Here is a 16,109-nt window from a genome sequence, read left to right as displayed (position 1 = left end):
TTTGACTTGAACCTACATTACTCGAGCGAGCAGGCTTTCACGATCAAGTTACCGAAGGACCGGTTCTTTTTTAAGCATGAATCCCTCTCACTTACAATTTCCCTGTGTACGAGCAGTTAAATAACGAAGAGTGCAATCATGGTGCGTCTCATCAACAAATATAATGGTTGAATCTTAGAGGCTCAGATTTCCATTCATCTAGTTTTCAGCTCATTCTCATTTTGGGAGAATCAGGACAGCGTGTCACATATCAACGTGGATAACAGAGAAGATTTATCTAAAGAGCAAGAGAGCGCAGGCAGCGGATAAGAGATTGCATGTATTTGGCCAAGTTTTAATAAAAAATAGACCATGCCTTGATAGCCAAATTAAGTATCATCCTTGACAAGCTTTTCAAATAGCCAAAAAGACGAGATTAGATTAACTGAAGGGACTTGGGAGGAGACCACTCTAGGAGAATACAGAGCTGGTTTAGTCAACCTCCTCCATCTTGCTACCCTCTGCATCATCAGCATCTTCCAAAGGAGGCATGTCAGTGTCAGCATCAGCACTGTCTTCATCGATACTCAAGCCCAATTTCAGCATTCTGTGGATGCGACTGCCAAAGGTGTTGGGATCATCCAAGCTGAACCCGGACGTAAGCAGAGCTGTCTCGAAAAGCAAGAGGACCAGGTCCTTTACTGATTTGTCATTCTTGTCAGCATCAGCTCTCTTCCTCAACTCCTCCATGATTGGGTTCTCTGGATTAATCTCCATTGTTTTCTTGCTTGACATATACCCCCCCATGCTGCTATCCCTAAGAGCTTGTGCCTTCATGATTCTCTCCATGTTTGCGCTCCAACCATACTCTCCAGTGACCAAGCAGCAGGGTGAGTCCACCACACGATCAGACACCACAACCTTCTCCACCTTGTCACCAAGCACATCCTTGATCACCTTGCATAGACCCTCAAACTTCTCCTTCAATTCTTCCTTCCTCTTTTTCTCATCTTCGGTCTCATCAATCTTAAGACCTTCCTTGGTTGCAGACACCAACTTCTTTCCCTCAAATTCCTTCAGCTGTCCCACAGCATATTCATCAATTGCATCAATCATATATAGGACCTCGTATCCCTTCTTCTTCAGCTTCTCAAGGAATGGGGAATTCTCAACAGCCTTCTTGCTCTCTCCTGTAATGTAATAGATATCACTCTGGCCCTCCTTCATCCTCGTTACATAATCCTTCAGACTGGTCATCTCATCACCACTCTTAGTTGAGTGATATCGAAGTAACTCAGCAATCTTGGATTTGTTCTGCGAGTCCTCGTGAATACCAAGCTTCAAATTCTTAGAGAATGCCTCATAGAATTTGTCATAATCTTCCTTGTTCTCAGCAATCTCAAAGAATAGCTCAATGCACTTCTTGACCAAGTTCTTGCGGATAACCTTGAGGATCTTGTTCTGCTGAAGCATCTCTCTTGAAATATTGAGTGGAAGATCCTCAGAATCCACTATACCCTTCACGAAGCTCAAGTATTCAGGCATCAACTCTTCACAGTTGTCCATGATGAAGACACGTCGTACATAGAGCTTGATGTTGTTCTGCTTCTTCCTTGTGTCAAAGAGGTCAAATGGTGCCCTCTTTGGGACAAAGAGAACAGCTTTGAACTCGAGCTGGCCCTCAACTGAGAAATGCTTCACTGCCAGGTGCTCCTCCCAGTCATTAATGAGGCTCTTATAAAACGCACCATACTCCTCTTTGGTGATCTCCTCTGGCTTCCTCATCCAAATAGGCTTCTGCTTATTCACTAAAGACCACTCATGTGAAACTTCCTTTATCTTCTTCTTTTTCTTCTCCTCCTTTTCCTTCTCCTCATCAACATCCTCTACATTGCCTTCCTCATCCTTCTTATCTTCCTCATCCTCATCATCAGAAATCTCCTTCTCAGTGGTCTTCTCAATCCAAAGCGAAATCGGATAGCTAATAAACTCAGAATGTTTCTTAATCAGATCCTTGAGACGACGCTCCTCAAGGTACTCCAATTGGTCTTCCTTGAGGAAAAGAGTTATCTTAGTACCTCTACCAAGGTTCTCGCCAGAGGTATCCCTAGTGATAGTAAAAGAACCACCAGCCTGAGACTCCCACACATACTGCTCATCATCATTGTGTTTGGAAGTAACAACCACCTTATCAGCAACCAAGTAAGCCGAGTAAAACCCAACACCAAACTGCCCAATCATGCTTACATCAGCACCAGCAGTAACAGCTTCCATAAACTCCTTAGTTCCAGACCTTGCAATGGTACCAAGGTTGTTCACCAAGTCTGTCACAAACAAAGATAAGTTAAACACCAAACAGAAACATAACCCTAACCAATAACTGTAACAAAATTCAGACATCAACAGTTGCAAACAGGATAATTAGATGCTTACCAGACTTGGTCATTCCAATGCCACTGTCGACAATAGTGAGGGTATTGGTTACCTTGTCGGGTATAATGTGAATGAAAAGCTCAGGTTGGGCATCGAGCTTGCTCTTGTCAGTCAAGCTATCAAAACGAATCTTATCCAAAGCCTAAAAAACACAGAGATTCAAGGACTGCATAAGCTAACGCTACCACATTCATACCCATTAACTCTACCTTTATCCAATCATACCACATAACACAAAATTGCATTTGCATTCAATGAAAGAAGAAAGTAAAGAACATAATTTTGTTTCCGATTCCAAACTAGTAATAAACCATGAAAATTTTCAAAACCGGATAAACGAAAGGATTATAAAAATATATTGACTTTTGACGTGATTAAAACCTAACAACAAAAGGGTTCATCAGACGACATCAATCTAAAAATCAGCTTAAAACACAACTAACTACATGCATTGATTACTCTATTCATATAAAAACATTAAGGGACAAAAGAGTGAAGAATACAGGGATATCTGACCTCATTAAATCACAGCAACAAATGGGTTTATCAAACACAACATTAGAGTCCAGAAATTCAGCTTTATTCATAAATTGACATTTATCGAAGCACGGCTACAAAAGGGCTTATCAGAAAAAACATCAGATACCCAAATTTCAGAGAGAAAAACATATTGAGCGACATACATTAGTTGCACAGTTTGGATCTTTAACATCACTAAATCACAGCAATAATAGGGTTCACAAACAGAACATTAGAGCCCCAAAATTCAGCCAAAGTCATACATTTATACGTTAATTAAAAAGAAACACAAAACAAGAAAGAGAGAGAGGCATACATCAGAGGAGTTGCTGATGAGTTCACGGAGAAAGATCTCCTTGTTGCTGTAAAAAGTGTTGATGATCAAACTCAGCAGCTGATTGATCTCAGCCTGGAAAGCGAACGTCTCTGTATCCGCCATTGTGATTGCCCTGCTCACAAGGAAAGAAACCAGAACGAGACCGTAAAAGAGAGAGATTGAGTTAGGAGATCTAGAGGGTTCAGAAAAAAACCAAGAATTGAGGAAGGGAGGAGTGTTGGGAGTGGTTTTATAGAGAAAGGGAAGGGAAGGTCCTTGTTCTAGATCCTTCTTCTCCTTGTTGACGTTAACGTACTAGAATCTTCTTTTGCGTGACTGACCTTAGTGGATTACCCAAGCCGAGTAAGTTACATATTGGTCCCTCTAGTTTTTGTAACCAAATCGAATAATCCATTCAATTTTACAAACCGATTAATTAACCCTTTAATCAATGTTGATCATCTTGATTTGGAAGCTTAGTAAAAAAAATACAATATTCCTTTTATTTTTTAAAAAACTAGTGAATTGATCCTTTAAACAGTGTTGATCATGCAGGGTTTTCAAAAATTGTCTTATTGTTTTGTTAATTTTAATAGAATTAATTAAAAAATATATGTAATATTTGCTATTTAGTGGTAGTAGTGTTTACACCTTTTCAATCGTGTCCTTCCTTCTTGCTTTTACATCCTTTATATATTACATAATATGTTAGATTTTAAAAAAATATGATGAAAATGTAGATTTAATTTTCAAAATGAATTCTGAAATTGAGAAGATGTATAAAAAATAAAGCTACACAATTAGCAAAGACATACAATTACCGAGTATCATATAAAACACACAAAAATATATAAATATAAATATAAATATAAATTTGATTTTCAAAGAATAAATATTGAATACAATAATTTATGTAAAATATAAAACTATATAATTAGCTTTTTTTAAAAAAAATTAAAACTTTTTTTTGAGGTTATAATATATTTTTATTTAAAAACAAAGAAACCAGGTTGTTAAATCTAGTTAAGGTCATGTTCTAGATCAACCAACTTAGTTTAACATTTAACATGATGAATTGAAAATATTATTGTTTTAATATATTTTTATAAAAAATATAAAATCCATATTATTTTAATTTTAATTTTTAAAAGGTGAACTTGGTTTGGATAGACCGTAGGGAGTCAACTCCATCAAGATTAATTTAAAACTAATTAATTAGGTCCGAAAACGACGTCGCCATGTTGAGTAGATGCATGGGTTGAACAAACTTGGGTACTACTAACTGATGAAGTAGTTTGAGGAAGTAATATTATATTATTTCTCACGTTAGAAATATTAATTAATTCATTTTAATAGCTACCAGGATTAATTTATAATCAACTTTTCTTATAATTGAGCTACCTGGATTCATTAGTAATTTTAAAAATATATATAAATACTATTTTACGTTATTTTTTTAAAATTTATTTTTGATATCAATACTTTAAAACAATATAAAAACAATAAAAAAATAAAATTTAAATTTTTAAAAAACAACATTTTAGCCACCATCCAGTTCACGATCAATCCCATTCCATCTAAACTCATTTTCTTCCAATCATTTCTTTTTATTATTATTTGTATTTCCCTGGCCAGGGCAAGGTGTCTTCTAAGGACAGGAGTCGATGCTTGTTTTCGTTTTGAATGAAAAGGGGCCGGGAGCTAGTAGCTAAAACTGGCGGGGTTGGCTGTCCAGCTACAGATTCAACTTGAAGAACATATGATATTGTGTTATTTATTTTCATACGGGTAGGGGTCTTTTGTATTAACAGGTTCATGGAAGCCGGCGTGGGCTTTTTATTCAGAAATCTATTGACGTGTGTTTTGAACACGCCAGTGGATGGATGGTGTCTGCACCATGTAGATGGTGTGTATGATGCCACTCGGTTGATTTTTCAGAAAAACTCCCGAAAGAGGTAATAAATGAGGCAGTAGTGCTGGATTTGCAGGTCATCCATGCTGCATATCTGCAAATTCTACTCTTCTTCTTAATGAAGGAACCTTGACAAATTAATAGATTTTACCTAAAAGCGGCGGCCTTCTCTTTCGGACTAGATGGACAATCCACACTCTTCTGCTATTTTAAACTCCAGTGGTATCATGCATGTTTAAAATTCCAGTGGTGTAAAATGCACTGCCCTCTAATTGATGGAACTGTTGAAGCATGGGGTTAACTTCTCTCAGATGTTTCATTGCCATCCATGCATGTACTGTGTTTATAAGGAAAACGCATGCAATTTTCCAAGCCATTAATTTCTCTGATACACATAATTGGCCAGGAAAAATTAGAGCCACCTGCTGCGAGAAATGGAAGAAGTGGCAGTAATTATTGTAGGAGCTGGCCCTTCAGGCATAGCAACCTCCGCATGTCTCAATCGACTTGAGATTCCAAACATTGTGTTAGAAAGGGAGGGTTGTTGTGGCTCTCTATGGAAGAAAAGAGCATATGACCGCTTGAAGCTACACATCCCTAAGCAATACTGCGAGCTGCCCTACATGTCCTACCCTTCTAACGCACCAACATTTGTTCCCAGGAATGGCTTCATTGCTTACTTGGATGAATATTTGTCACATTTTGGCGTTACCCCGCGATTCAATAGGTCGGTGGGACTCGCATTTTACGATGTTGATGCTGGGAAATGGCGCCTTGAGGTGACAAATGTTTGCTCTCATGTAAAGGAAGTTTACGTCGCGCAGTTTCTCGTGGTTGCAACCGGTGAAAATGCTGAAGGTGTTATTCCTGATATCCCCGGCCTTGGTGGCTTTGCAGGGGAATACATGCATGCTAGCCAGTTTTCTAATGGAAGAGAATACAGAGGAAAAGATGTTTTAGTTGTTGGGTGTGGGAATTCTGGCATGGAGATTTCATATGATCTCTGTCAATCAAATGCCAGGACCTCCATTGTTAATCGCAGCCCGGTAGCCAATTTCTCCATAGAATTCAATACTGTTCATAAGATTAATTTATTGACTCAAACTGTTTCTCTCCTGACATGTCCAGGTACATGTGGTCACTAAGGAAATGGTCAGTCTGGCAATGATTTTGCTGAAATTTCTCTCTGTCACATCAGTGGACACAATCCTCGCAAAGCTTTGCAAATTAAGGTTTGATGATCTGTCCGAATACGGGATTCAAAGACCAGAAGAGGGTCCATTTTATCTTAAAAAAACGCAAGGTCGATCTCCCACCATCGATGTTGGGTGTGTGGACAGAATCAAGGAAGGAAAAATCAAGGTAATTAAGTATGACATATAATTACAATATTAACGAATCTCTTAATTTCTCCTAGGTCGTCGTCTTCTCCACTTGTCATGCGACGAACAATGATACGATCAGTCTGTGATAGGTCTTTCCATCCATGGCAAACATACAAGGAAAGAAAATTGAATTTACGAACGGCGAGAGCAATCAGTTCGACGTCATTATCTTTGCCACTGGCTACAGAAGCACTGTGGGAAGATGGCTAAAGGTGTGCTCGACGACTTTCATTGCATTGAATGTGTTTAAGCACGCACGTAAATGTTGAGGAGATTAATTCTATGATCGATCAAGCAGGGTGGTGAGGAGCTCTTCGATGACAATGGATTCCCCAAACAAGACTTGGTGAACAAGTGGAAAGGATCAAATGGTCTTTACTGTGTTGGATTTGCAAGAAACGGCTTGCTCGCTATTTCAAGCGATGCCAAAAACGTATCGCAAGACATCAGTACTCTGATTCTGAATTGTCAAAACTGCTGAGAAATATTCCTTCTGTGACGAGTCTCAGGCTCCCTTTTCTTTTCACCCTGATTTTCATCTTAAAAACAGGAGCAATAAATAGCTTAGACAAGCGAGTTCTTAATACTTCTTGTTTGTGGTAGGTAGAGGATGAACACCAAGTGTTTTCATTGGAATGATAAATATACCATTTTGGTTTGGCTAGCAAATCTCTTTAATTTGTGTTTATTTTATTTTTACTTAACAATCCTTTTTAGTGGAGAAAGACTTAAGTGCCCCTAGAATCTTCTATCCTAATCCTAGTTTTTGACCTTTTGTAATCACCAGATTACATTCTTCCACTTGCCTAAAAATTAAAAAGCTTAATTGGATGGCAATATTGCGATATCGAATAATCATGGTCGATCAATCGGGTCATTTAGAGTGAATGGGAGCCCTAAGGTAGGCCCAAATAGTGAAGAAAAGAAGTATTAAGATAATAAAAAGCCCAAAAGAACAAAGAGAGGAGACAATGGTGTTCAAAATCACTCAACAGACAGGGGATAGGAGAGAAGAGAACAGGTCTGTGCTCTGCTGCTCTATTTCTCTCTCATCACTCTCAGGTGGGTTTTTCATGCTTGATCATTTTATATTTATTTACAATTCCTTTCTTTTTTTATATATAACACAAAGGCTGACTCCTTGCTTCTCTTGTGTTTTGCTTGTACATGGGAGTGTTGCAGAAAGCATACAACTTTAAGCTGCAAAATGGAGAAAGGAGGAGGAAAAGGGTTCTCTCTCCCATCCAAAGAGCCTAAGTCTTCTCTCAAGTCCTGTAAGGATGCTTTACATTACTCTACATGCATTTTTCCATGTGTTCCTGCTATTTTTATCTTCATAAAAGAAGAAAATTTAATGGGGTTTAATTAAATAAATTTATCAAAATTCTTTGCTCTACCCTAAGTCTATGGAGGGTATTACTGTTGTGTTGGTTCATCCTTGTGGTTTAGGGTTCTGTGAATTTTGGGTTCTGCTTGCTTTTCTCTAATATCTTCGTTTTTTTTTATTTGTAGCCTTTATTTAGGTTTTGTTTTATTACCACTTAGTTTATCTTAGTCTTCTCCTTCAAGCAATTTGCAACATTGGAACTATTTGGAGGCGCCATTATAACTGAAGTACTGAACGACGTGAAAAGGCTTTCATGTTTTTTTTTTTTTTTCAATGAAGACCCCACATGCACGGTTCATTTCTCTATTCTTCTTTTTTCTGGACTGGACAATAATTGAAACTACTCATGGTTTCTGTTTGAATGTCTTTGCTAGCATCGACTAAAGGAAAGGATGATTCAAATAAAGGAAGGAAAATCCATTTTGAGTCTGAAGGTAGCATATTTATGTGTACTTTGACTCAATCTCTTACCTTTTCTATTTCTGGGATTTGTTCTTCATACTTGTGTTTTACTATTTAAAATGCATTTCTTTGAGAATTTCTAAACAGTTTCTGCTCCTTTTCTTATACTCATCAGCATTTTGTAGCACTGATCTTACTGTGCATCATTGTTTCTCGGTGGGCTTTTATTTATTTATTTATTTATTGATTTCTGTTGATTTTCTTTATACAATCAAGGTAATTTGAGCAAGGGGGGGAAAGGAGGCAAGATTGCAAATGGTGGGAAAAGTCCAATGACTAAAGAACCACCTCCACTTGAGCTAAAAATTGAGTCAGGTATATATTCTTATCCTAGCTTTACATATCTCATTCATCAAATCTCCAAAGATTCATTTACTTGTTTTTCTTTACTAGAGAAAAAGAATTACATACTAGTTGCTATAACAATGTTAGCTCGTTATTTGCTCTCAATTCTAAACCGCTTTATACAGGGTTAATCTTTTCCAACTTTTCCAATGTTACTATGCATGGCATGCTTTATAAATGATTGTAGGGCTTGCATTTCCTCTCTCAAAAAGTACACTCTATATTTACTGGATTCACAGTAATTTTTATTTCCTTGGGTAGGATACCGCTATACTATCATTATTTTTGCTTGTATATGCAGAACTCCCACAGAATGCCAAACCCCTGATGGATTGTGAGGCTGCACAAATCTTACAAGGAATCCAGGACCAGATGGTTCTGCTGTCTCAGGATCCAACCATCAAACTTCCTGTGTGAGTAACATGTACAAAGCTTCTATTATCAAGTAAAAGGATCTTGGAATGCTGAAATTGTGTTGCTTGTTTTCAGGTCATTTGATAAGGGGTTGCAGTATGCTAAGAATGGTGCCCGTTATACAAACCCTCAGTCTGTTAGACGAGTTCTTGAGTATCCTTGTTTTTATTGCTATAGGAAGTAGTTATAATGAACACGCGCTGATTATGCATTTTATATTAGTATTCTGTGATCAAACTATTGTTGAACCATTAACTCAAATGTCAGGGCGTTGAGAAAATATGGTGTCTCTGATGGAGAGGTATCAATCTTAACATGAGTTAGTTCTTTTTAAGGAAAAAAATAAATGCGGCTTTTAATTTCAACTTGATGAGTGCATTGCAGATATCTCTAATCGCCAATGTCTTTCCTGAAAATGCTGATGAAGCTTTTGCACTTGTCCCATCTTTGAAGGTATGATTTTGTTGTTTTTGGATATGAGTGCATTTCTCCTGTAACTATCCTGGGTTTTTTCATTCAATAGTCTAAAAACAGAACAAACTTTGTTGTGAAAAGCTGATGAATTGATGCAAAGCTTTCTTGATCCACTACTGTGGAAGGCATTATATCATAATTTTTTGATTTGTTTTCTCCGTTTTGTCAGTCTAAGGCTAGCACACTTAGAGAACCCCTGAAGGACATTTTAGGCGAGCTAGCGAAGTTTAAACAGCCAGCATGAATTTCCAAACAGTTGAGGGGGAGATTCTTGGCAAGATATCTCCTTTTTGCTGCTTGAGCTGGTGGCCAGTTTTCTGAATACGGATTCATCTCATTCATGGGGAGATGGAGATGACAATGTTGTGATGGATGGAGCTTGTATATTATAAACTCCTTGATAAGAAGTTTTTCATATCTTGCCTATTAACTACATTTAATGTAATTAACTCAGACTAGTAATGATCTATGTACTTTCTAACCATTAAAATCTTGCGTTTTTTGGGTTGATTGTTTGCCATTAGTAGATAGCAAAGAATGAATTGAACTGTTGAATCATCTCGCTAAAGCGTTGATGCATGTAACTCCTAAGGTCCCTTGGGGGATTAAGTAAGCAATGTTTGTTCCAGACTCGTTCTATGCCCTCTTTGCGTGATTTTGGTAGATTTCTTGCCATCATCTGTCAACTTCACAAGGAGTTGGCCAGCTCCTTGATGGTTCAAATTCTTAACAATGTGTCACTACCTTTTCTGTATGCTATTTGTAAAAGAACTTTTAGACTACTGTTATTCATCACAATACCCTCTAATATTTCATTTAAGAGATGCTTGCAAACAGACCAAGTTATAAAAAAAAATAAAAAAATTGATATTAATTAGTAAATGAACAACTCCAGTTAAAGTTCTGAGAGAATGGACGTGACTCGATGCATAACAAGTATGTTCAAGACTAAAGCACAAGTTTTTCTTTTTATCTATTTTCTAAGATAAAACCCGTATTTTATCTTTAAAAAGTATGTAATTACCTGCTAGGGAATAAGTTAAAATCCGAAATTAATTCAATATCCCAGTTTCTCATGGCAGCGAAGTAGATGTGTTTTATGCATTACCTATCAAAACACAGGATGTTAGTGGTTGGAGAAGTTGACTTCTCTTTCTCTCTTTCTTTAGCCAGACTTTCGGTTCTGCTCTCAACTTGGTTTCAACTACTGTTGATACCCAAGGCACTCTCTTTTTTCTTTCTTTACTTCAACTTGTTAAAGGGTTTCTTTTGTTTGGTTGACAAAAGAAAGAATTTTTAATGATCCGTAAAGGGTTTGTCTTTGTTTGAGTTGCAGATAACATAGCCAATAAATACAGTAATGGCGTAGGAAATGCGAGGGAACTAGAAGAGAAGGGAGGGTTAGTGCTCTATGGAGTGGATGCAATAGAGATGAGTCAGTGCAACTTTTTGAGGACTCAGAGGTTTGATCGAATTGTCTATCAACTTCCCTCATGTTGATTTCCTCTTCCCTGAGGGTAGCTAGTGCCAAATCCAGTTATGTTCTAGTCTCTTACACAATTTATATTCCCCTTTGCTTACTTATATAATCATATCATTATATTAGTCTATTTATTGTTTATTTTATGAAGTTAATTTTGAATTTCCTGTATTAGAATTCTTAATACCAATGAGATGGAGTCTAAATGATGCATTCCCACGTAAGAGCAAGTCTTTAAGCGAAGAAAACGAGAACCCACCAACTAATTTTCGCTTAATAAAACAACTAAAACTATCTGAATTCGATTCCTCTTCTTTGGGGTAGATATTGCCAAATCCAGTTATGTTCTCTTGCTCACTCTTTTCTTTAAGTTGTGTTTGTTGGTTCATGATTATTTCGGCTAGTCTCTGCATTGTTTCTTTCATTGAGTTTCTGCCCTCTCAAGGTAACATTGAACTTTAGTTATTTTAGGGTATTAGTTCTCTTTAAGACTTTAACAACGGATGGACATTCTAACTAGGCTGAAACTGAGGTGTAATGGTTTGAACCAAATATTTCATTTGAAAGTTACTGAAGGGCTTTCTTTCTTATGGTCATAGTAGCATGAAAAATGACTCGCGCGGGAAATTAATTACATTTCCTGAGCAGAACAAGAAACAGATGAATCTTGATTACATCATCATGCTTTTAAAAAGATTCATTCATGCACGAGATCGATCAAATTTGAATGGGAAGAACTGAAGAACTGTATGCTGAAAGGATGTGTTAAATTTTCTTAATATCTGTTTGCTTTCATGCCTATCTAGAGATCCTTGTGTAGTGATATGGATATATCGGAATTGGAAAAATTAAATGATGAAAATATGTTGGGATTGAAATAGGTTGAACAAGATATTGCTAAGGGGTTATTTGAGCAATGGCGAAGTCATGTTGAAAAAGGATAAAGGGGAGATTCGTGTAACACACAAAGGCGACAATGGAATTTAGTCAAGAAAGCAGAGAAGATAGGCTTGGTTTTTGCATGAAATTGTGCCCTTCTCCAAAGATGACTATCCAGGATATGACAACAAGAGAGAGCTCATGGAAGCCTTTCCGATGCTCCCTCTCGACTTGGGGATAGCAGTACTTAAAAGTTCAAGCCCAATCAGTCATCCAAGTTCAATAGATCATCAAGTAGAAATGCCTGAATGTTCTGTGGTGACAGATAACTGAGCAGAAGTACTGCTGATTCGGGAGTACATCTTGTGGAACATGTACTTTCATAAATTCATACAGCTGGTGTTTTGTAATAATTACTCGTATTTTTTGGTGTTCAGAAATCAAAATACTTTAGCAGCTGATTAGTACCATCTTAAACCAAATATATCCCTGATGCTTGCTTTGTCGAGGCTTCATGATTCATGAGGTGCTGCATAAAGGTACGCCTTAGGAGAAAGTCCTATGGTTACGACGGCATGCATGTTGACATGTTGGCTTTTATGACAGTGATTAATGAGAGTCTGTATGATCTCCATGGAAATTGTGTTCTGTATAACCCCATCTCCAGTGAAATTGGCATCTTTTTTTAATTGAAGAAATAACATCAAGCGTGAAATGACATGGATTTCTGGAGGATTCGCATGCCATTGACATGGAGGAACTGGTCAAAGTTTTATAGAGATAAACGGGGCGGATCCTAGCTAGTGCACAGGTTGAATATATATCCTCAGGATGAGCTGAGGAAGAGATGCAATTTTCTTCTTCGTTAAGGCCTTGATTACGACGCAAAACATACTCAAGCTAAAGTATTATATGTTGTCATTGTCTTGCATTGTTTAACATTGTGATGTAATAACTTATTCATGAAACTTATTCATGAAAAAGACATGGTGATTTACAGACAGCAATCCGGGAGTGCCAATTGTCCTTGTATATACGATCTTAACTATATATGCAATCCAACTTTTTGATAACCAGACCTGTAGCGTTTTTCAAAATGAAGGATTAGAGTATTTAAATAGAAAAGATATATATATAAATGACTAAAACATGTAGAAGATACACACACACACACACCACAATTTTGAAATGAATATTTTTAAAGCATAGAAAATACAATCGAAACGACAAGCCTGGAATTGTTCATTGTGTTTTCTTCTTAATTACCATGGATTTATCCCTGGTGCAAAGAAAATGTAGGTGAAACTTACGAAACCAGTACCTGTCAACATTGCTATTTTCTTAGAAATCACAGGATTGAATGCAGAAGAAGAAAAACAAGATGGACATTTGGTTGACCTGCTCAAATTTTACTTAGTAAATGAACTTTTAAAATCTTCTGGTGATATTAAATTATGGTGTAATAAAAAAATTTAGATAGTTTTTTTATTATTTAGGGTAGTAGATCAATTTTTTCCCCTTTGTTTTCTAAATCTGTTTATTTATTTATATCATTGTATTTTATTTTTGCTATTGATTTTATGGTATTTTCAATATACTCTTAATGATTATAAAAAAAAAAAGAAGATAAGATAGACATTCATATACCGTGTGAAATTATATCATTTGTAATATATGTCTTGTGAGAAAATAAATGGAAGGATGTAATCATCATCATTAAGAACATAGAATTTCATATGGTTGACCTGATCGATGGCTAGGGGTGCTTCATTCTTTCTTAATTGTCTAGTTGAGGCCATAATTAATGCTGTATAATATAGGGTAGAGTATTTTACCAGGAGCACAAGACAGGTTCCTGGTTTCTTCGAATAAAATAACTAGCTAGCTAGCACTGGTAAATTCATACATTACCATGGGGAACTACAACTCCACAACAGACTCTGGTCCTTCTGCTTATTCTCGACTTCCTAGTAGTCACTATTCTCCTGATGATGATCACCCCCTAAGTGACCCTCTTTTAAGCAATATTACACAGGTTAAGTATCGATTTATTATTATTATTATTTTATTACCACTTGATTTGCTGAACATGTTCATCTGGGTCTCGAACATTTAGTATGATAACTTTGTTTGTTGATTATGGCATGCAGAGGATGGAGGAGCAACATCAGCAGCTTCTTCATCATATTTATGAAGCAACTCGTGTAAAGGAGACTGTAAAATCTGTCACTACGTCTAGCTCTAGCTCTAACCCTAACCCTCCTCCCTCTAAGCCCACGGTAATATTTAGGTTTTTATTTTCATTTCCTGATAAATTTTACCTCATCAATTAATTTCGTGTTGAATATATATATATCTGATGATTACTCCAACCCATGAAGGAGCAAAAGCCGAATGGTCACCATGCCCTTGAAAAGGAGCTTCATCAAGAGTTGATGATCAGGCATGGAGATGCAAAGCCAAAAGCGTTAGCTTCATGCCCTTCATGTTATGTGAGTCGTTGATCCTTTCACTGCATCAATCCAAATTAACACATCATTTCTGATGAATATTTAATATACGATGTGAAATCTAATTAATAGCTGAAGGGGTAAATAATAATTTGCTGGTAATAAATGGTTGTCTTCAATATTGTTAATTAATTTGTTGTTGATGAAGAAACAAGGAGAGGCCATTCAGAGACTGAAGGAGAAGAATGCTAGTCTAGAGAAGAGAGTCATGGAGTTGACAGCTACTATAGAAGAGATGAAGAGCTCCAATGATTCATACATTAATAATAAGAACATCAAGATACCTGCAGCAGGCTCAGGCTCAGGCTCAACACCTCATCAGATCATCATCAGCACTCCAATTATATCTGATGATCTTATAAACCTGCAAACTAGTCCAGCTCCTGATAGCACCAATGAAATTGATCAGATGAAGGATAATTCAATGATGAGTGAACAAAGCTCCACGACGCAAGCTCTACAATCTGAGATCATCTATGGATCCCTGAATGATCTTACTGGATGCTTAGTGGTTTTGATCTTTCTAGTGGCCGTGCTCGTTGGTGTTTTACTATAAACAATCACCATTGCATAGTAATAATTAAGACATGTATAAATATCTTATGCGTGCATGTGCTCATCATGATACATCTCTTTCATGATTTTTGTAGCCTTTAGTTGAATAAAAAAGACGAAGACCGTTCTTCTTTCTTTCTGTATTTCTAAGCTTTTTTTTTTTTTTCTGTCGATATTTTATTTTGGATACTGAGTACTTTATAGTTTTTTAATATACTCTTAATGATTATATTAAAAAAGAAAGAGAAAGAGAAAGAGACAAAGACAGCCCTTTATATTTTACTTATTTATTTTCAAAGCATTTAAATCCAGACAAGAACTTATTTAGAAGCGAAATAGAAATAGAAAGAAGCTAATCCATCATGCATCCATGAAGGTTGTTTCGTGAGGTTTACACAAGTAGATATGTAGAGACAGACTCACCACCCTAACAAAATTACTATATCTGCTGTGAAATCTAAACACTCGTTACGAAAGATCATGACAGTCCAATTACAGTTTCCCACGTGGAATTGTTATTAACCAGTCAAAGTTCTTGTATCCGGGGAAGCTATCATTAAAAGTCTAAGGATAAAAAAAGAAAGAAAAAGAGTTGAGTATTTGGTAAGTAATTTTATTTTAACAAATAAAGAAAAATAAAAGAAGAGAAATTATCATTGACCTAATCAAAGGATTGTGTTCGACAAAAACAATGTTTTTTATCCTTTATTAATATCTTGTTGTCTCACTCTAGTATTACATACCCATCAAATCTCAAAACCATTCTCAACTTCTTAATCTAATTATTTTTAAAAAATTAAAATAAACTCATTTGAGACTAGATTAAATTATAAACTAGATAAATCCAAGTTAAAAAAATAATAAAACTAGTTGGTTCAAATAAAAATCTATGTTAATATGCAACCAAGTTAAGATCAAACCCTTAACTAATTAACTTAATTTTTTTGATAAAAATAATATCATTTTGATTCTTTAAAAAAATTGAGATTAACCTGGAATAAATTTCCTGATATATGACTCCGGTTTTAGATTGATCCCGAATTGGGTTATATATATATA

General features: G+C 36.2%; 4 protein-coding genes and 1 long non-coding RNA gene across 6 annotated transcripts; 4 read left to right on the top strand and 1 right to left on the bottom strand.

The window, feature by feature from the left end:
- Positions 1-302: 302 nt before the first annotated feature.
- LOC105136463 (heat shock protein 81-1) lies at positions 303-3,537 on the bottom strand. Its single transcript, XM_011041821.1, has 3 exons — positions 3,248-3,537; positions 2,413-2,554; positions 303-2,303 (listed from the first exon to the last, which is right to left on the bottom strand). The coding sequence occupies exons 1-3, from the start codon at positions 3,368-3,370 to the stop codon at positions 472-474; spliced, it is 2,097 nt and encodes a 698-aa protein (XP_011040123.1). The 5' UTR covers positions 3,371-3,537; the 3' UTR covers positions 303-471.
- Positions 3,538-5,593: 2,056 nt separating this feature from the next.
- LOC105136462 (probable indole-3-pyruvate monooxygenase YUCCA11) lies at positions 5,594-7,094 on the top strand. The gene is made up of 4 exons (XM_011041820.1): positions 5,594-6,205; positions 6,288-6,521; positions 6,634-6,756; positions 6,843-7,094. The coding sequence occupies exons 1-4, from the start codon at positions 5,594-5,596 to the stop codon at positions 7,023-7,025; spliced, it is 1,152 nt and encodes a 383-aa protein (XP_011040122.1). The 3' UTR covers positions 7,026-7,094.
- Positions 7,095-7,474: 380 nt separating this feature from the next.
- LOC105136461 (DNA-directed RNA polymerases IV and V subunit 4) lies at positions 7,475-10,254 on the top strand. 2 transcript variants are annotated; one of them, XM_011041818.1, is made up of 9 exons: positions 7,475-7,565; positions 7,727-7,818; positions 8,306-8,365; positions 8,610-8,708; positions 9,040-9,151; positions 9,228-9,305; positions 9,420-9,453; positions 9,537-9,605; positions 9,796-10,254. In XM_011041818.1, exons 1-9 carry the CDS (start codon positions 7,516-7,518, stop codon positions 9,868-9,870), a joined length of 669 nt encoding a protein of 222 aa, XP_011040120.1. In that variant the 5' UTR covers positions 7,475-7,515; the 3' UTR covers positions 9,871-10,254. The 2 variants fall into 2 exon arrangements, with proteins under 2 accessions (XP_011040120.1, XP_011040121.1); XM_011041819.1 differs by having other exon boundaries at positions 7,496-7,606.
- Positions 10,255-10,734: 480 nt separating this feature from the next.
- Positions 10,735-12,988, top strand: LOC105136460 (uncharacterized). Its single transcript, XR_844346.1, has 2 exons — positions 10,735-11,162; positions 11,988-12,988. It is a non-coding gene; the product is annotated as an uncharacterized LOC105136460 (long non-coding RNA).
- Positions 12,989-13,848: 860 nt separating this feature from the next.
- On the top strand, positions 13,849-15,133 carry LOC105136459 (uncharacterized). Its single transcript, XM_011041816.1, has 4 exons — positions 13,849-14,020; positions 14,136-14,264; positions 14,367-14,477; positions 14,644-15,133. Exons 1-4 carry the CDS (start codon positions 13,898-13,900, stop codon positions 15,049-15,051), a joined length of 771 nt encoding a protein of 256 aa, XP_011040118.1. The 5' UTR covers positions 13,849-13,897; the 3' UTR covers positions 15,052-15,133.
- The last annotated feature ends 976 nt before the right edge of the window (positions 15,134-16,109 follow it).

Source organism: Populus euphratica, unplaced genomic scaffold (genome assembly GCF_000495115.2).
Source record: "Populus euphratica unplaced genomic scaffold, PopEup_1.0 scaffold142.1, whole genome shotgun sequence".
NCBI classification, from domain to species: domain Eukaryota; kingdom Viridiplantae; phylum Streptophyta; class Magnoliopsida; order Malpighiales; family Salicaceae; genus Populus; species Populus euphratica.
Note: the sequence above shows the minus strand (reverse complement) of the source record. Positions and strands in the feature narration are given on the sequence as shown.

Bases quoted from the DNA above. Each gene is read 5' to 3' on its own strand.
- LOC105136463 (XM_011041821.1), bottom strand. From the start codon at position 3,370: ATGGCGGATACAGAGACGTTCGCTTTCCAGGCTGAGATCAATCAGCTG. The intron at 2,555-3,247 runs GTATGCCTCTCT...TGTGTTTTTTAG, and splicing joins TCATCAGCAACTCCTCTGAT to GCTTTGGATAAGATTCGTTT. The intron at 2,304-2,412 runs GTAAGCATCTAA...TGTTTGTGACAG, and splicing joins CATTGGAATGACCAAGTCTG to ACTTGGTGAACAACCTTGGT.
- LOC105136461 (XM_011041818.1), top strand. From the start codon at position 7,516: ATGGTGTTCAAAATCACTCAACAGACAGGGGATAGGAGAGAAGAGAAC. The intron at 9,306-9,419 runs GTATCCTTGTTT...CTCAAATGTCAG, and splicing joins TCTGTTAGACGAGTTCTTGA to GGCGTTGAGAAAATATGGTG. The intron at 9,606-9,795 runs GTATGATTTTGT...CCGTTTTGTCAG, and splicing joins CACTTGTCCCATCTTTGAAG to TCTAAGGCTAGCACACTTAG.
- LOC105136462 (XM_011041820.1), top strand. From the start codon at position 5,594: ATGGAAGAAGTGGCAGTAATTATTGTAGGAGCTGGCCCTTCAGGCATA. The intron at 6,206-6,287 runs GTAGCCAATTTC...TGACATGTCCAG, and splicing joins CCATTGTTAATCGCAGCCCG to GTACATGTGGTCACTAAGGA. The intron at 6,757-6,842 runs GTGTGCTCGACG...TCGATCAAGCAG, and splicing joins CTGTGGGAAGATGGCTAAAG to GGTGGTGAGGAGCTCTTCGA.
- LOC105136459 (XM_011041816.1), top strand. From the start codon at position 13,898: ATGGGGAACTACAACTCCACAACAGACTCTGGTCCTTCTGCTTATTCT. The intron at 14,021-14,135 runs GTTAAGTATCGA...TATGGCATGCAG, and splicing joins TTTTAAGCAATATTACACAG to AGGATGGAGGAGCAACATCA. The intron at 14,265-14,366 runs GTAATATTTAGG...CAACCCATGAAG, and splicing joins CTCCTCCCTCTAAGCCCACG to GAGCAAAAGCCGAATGGTCA.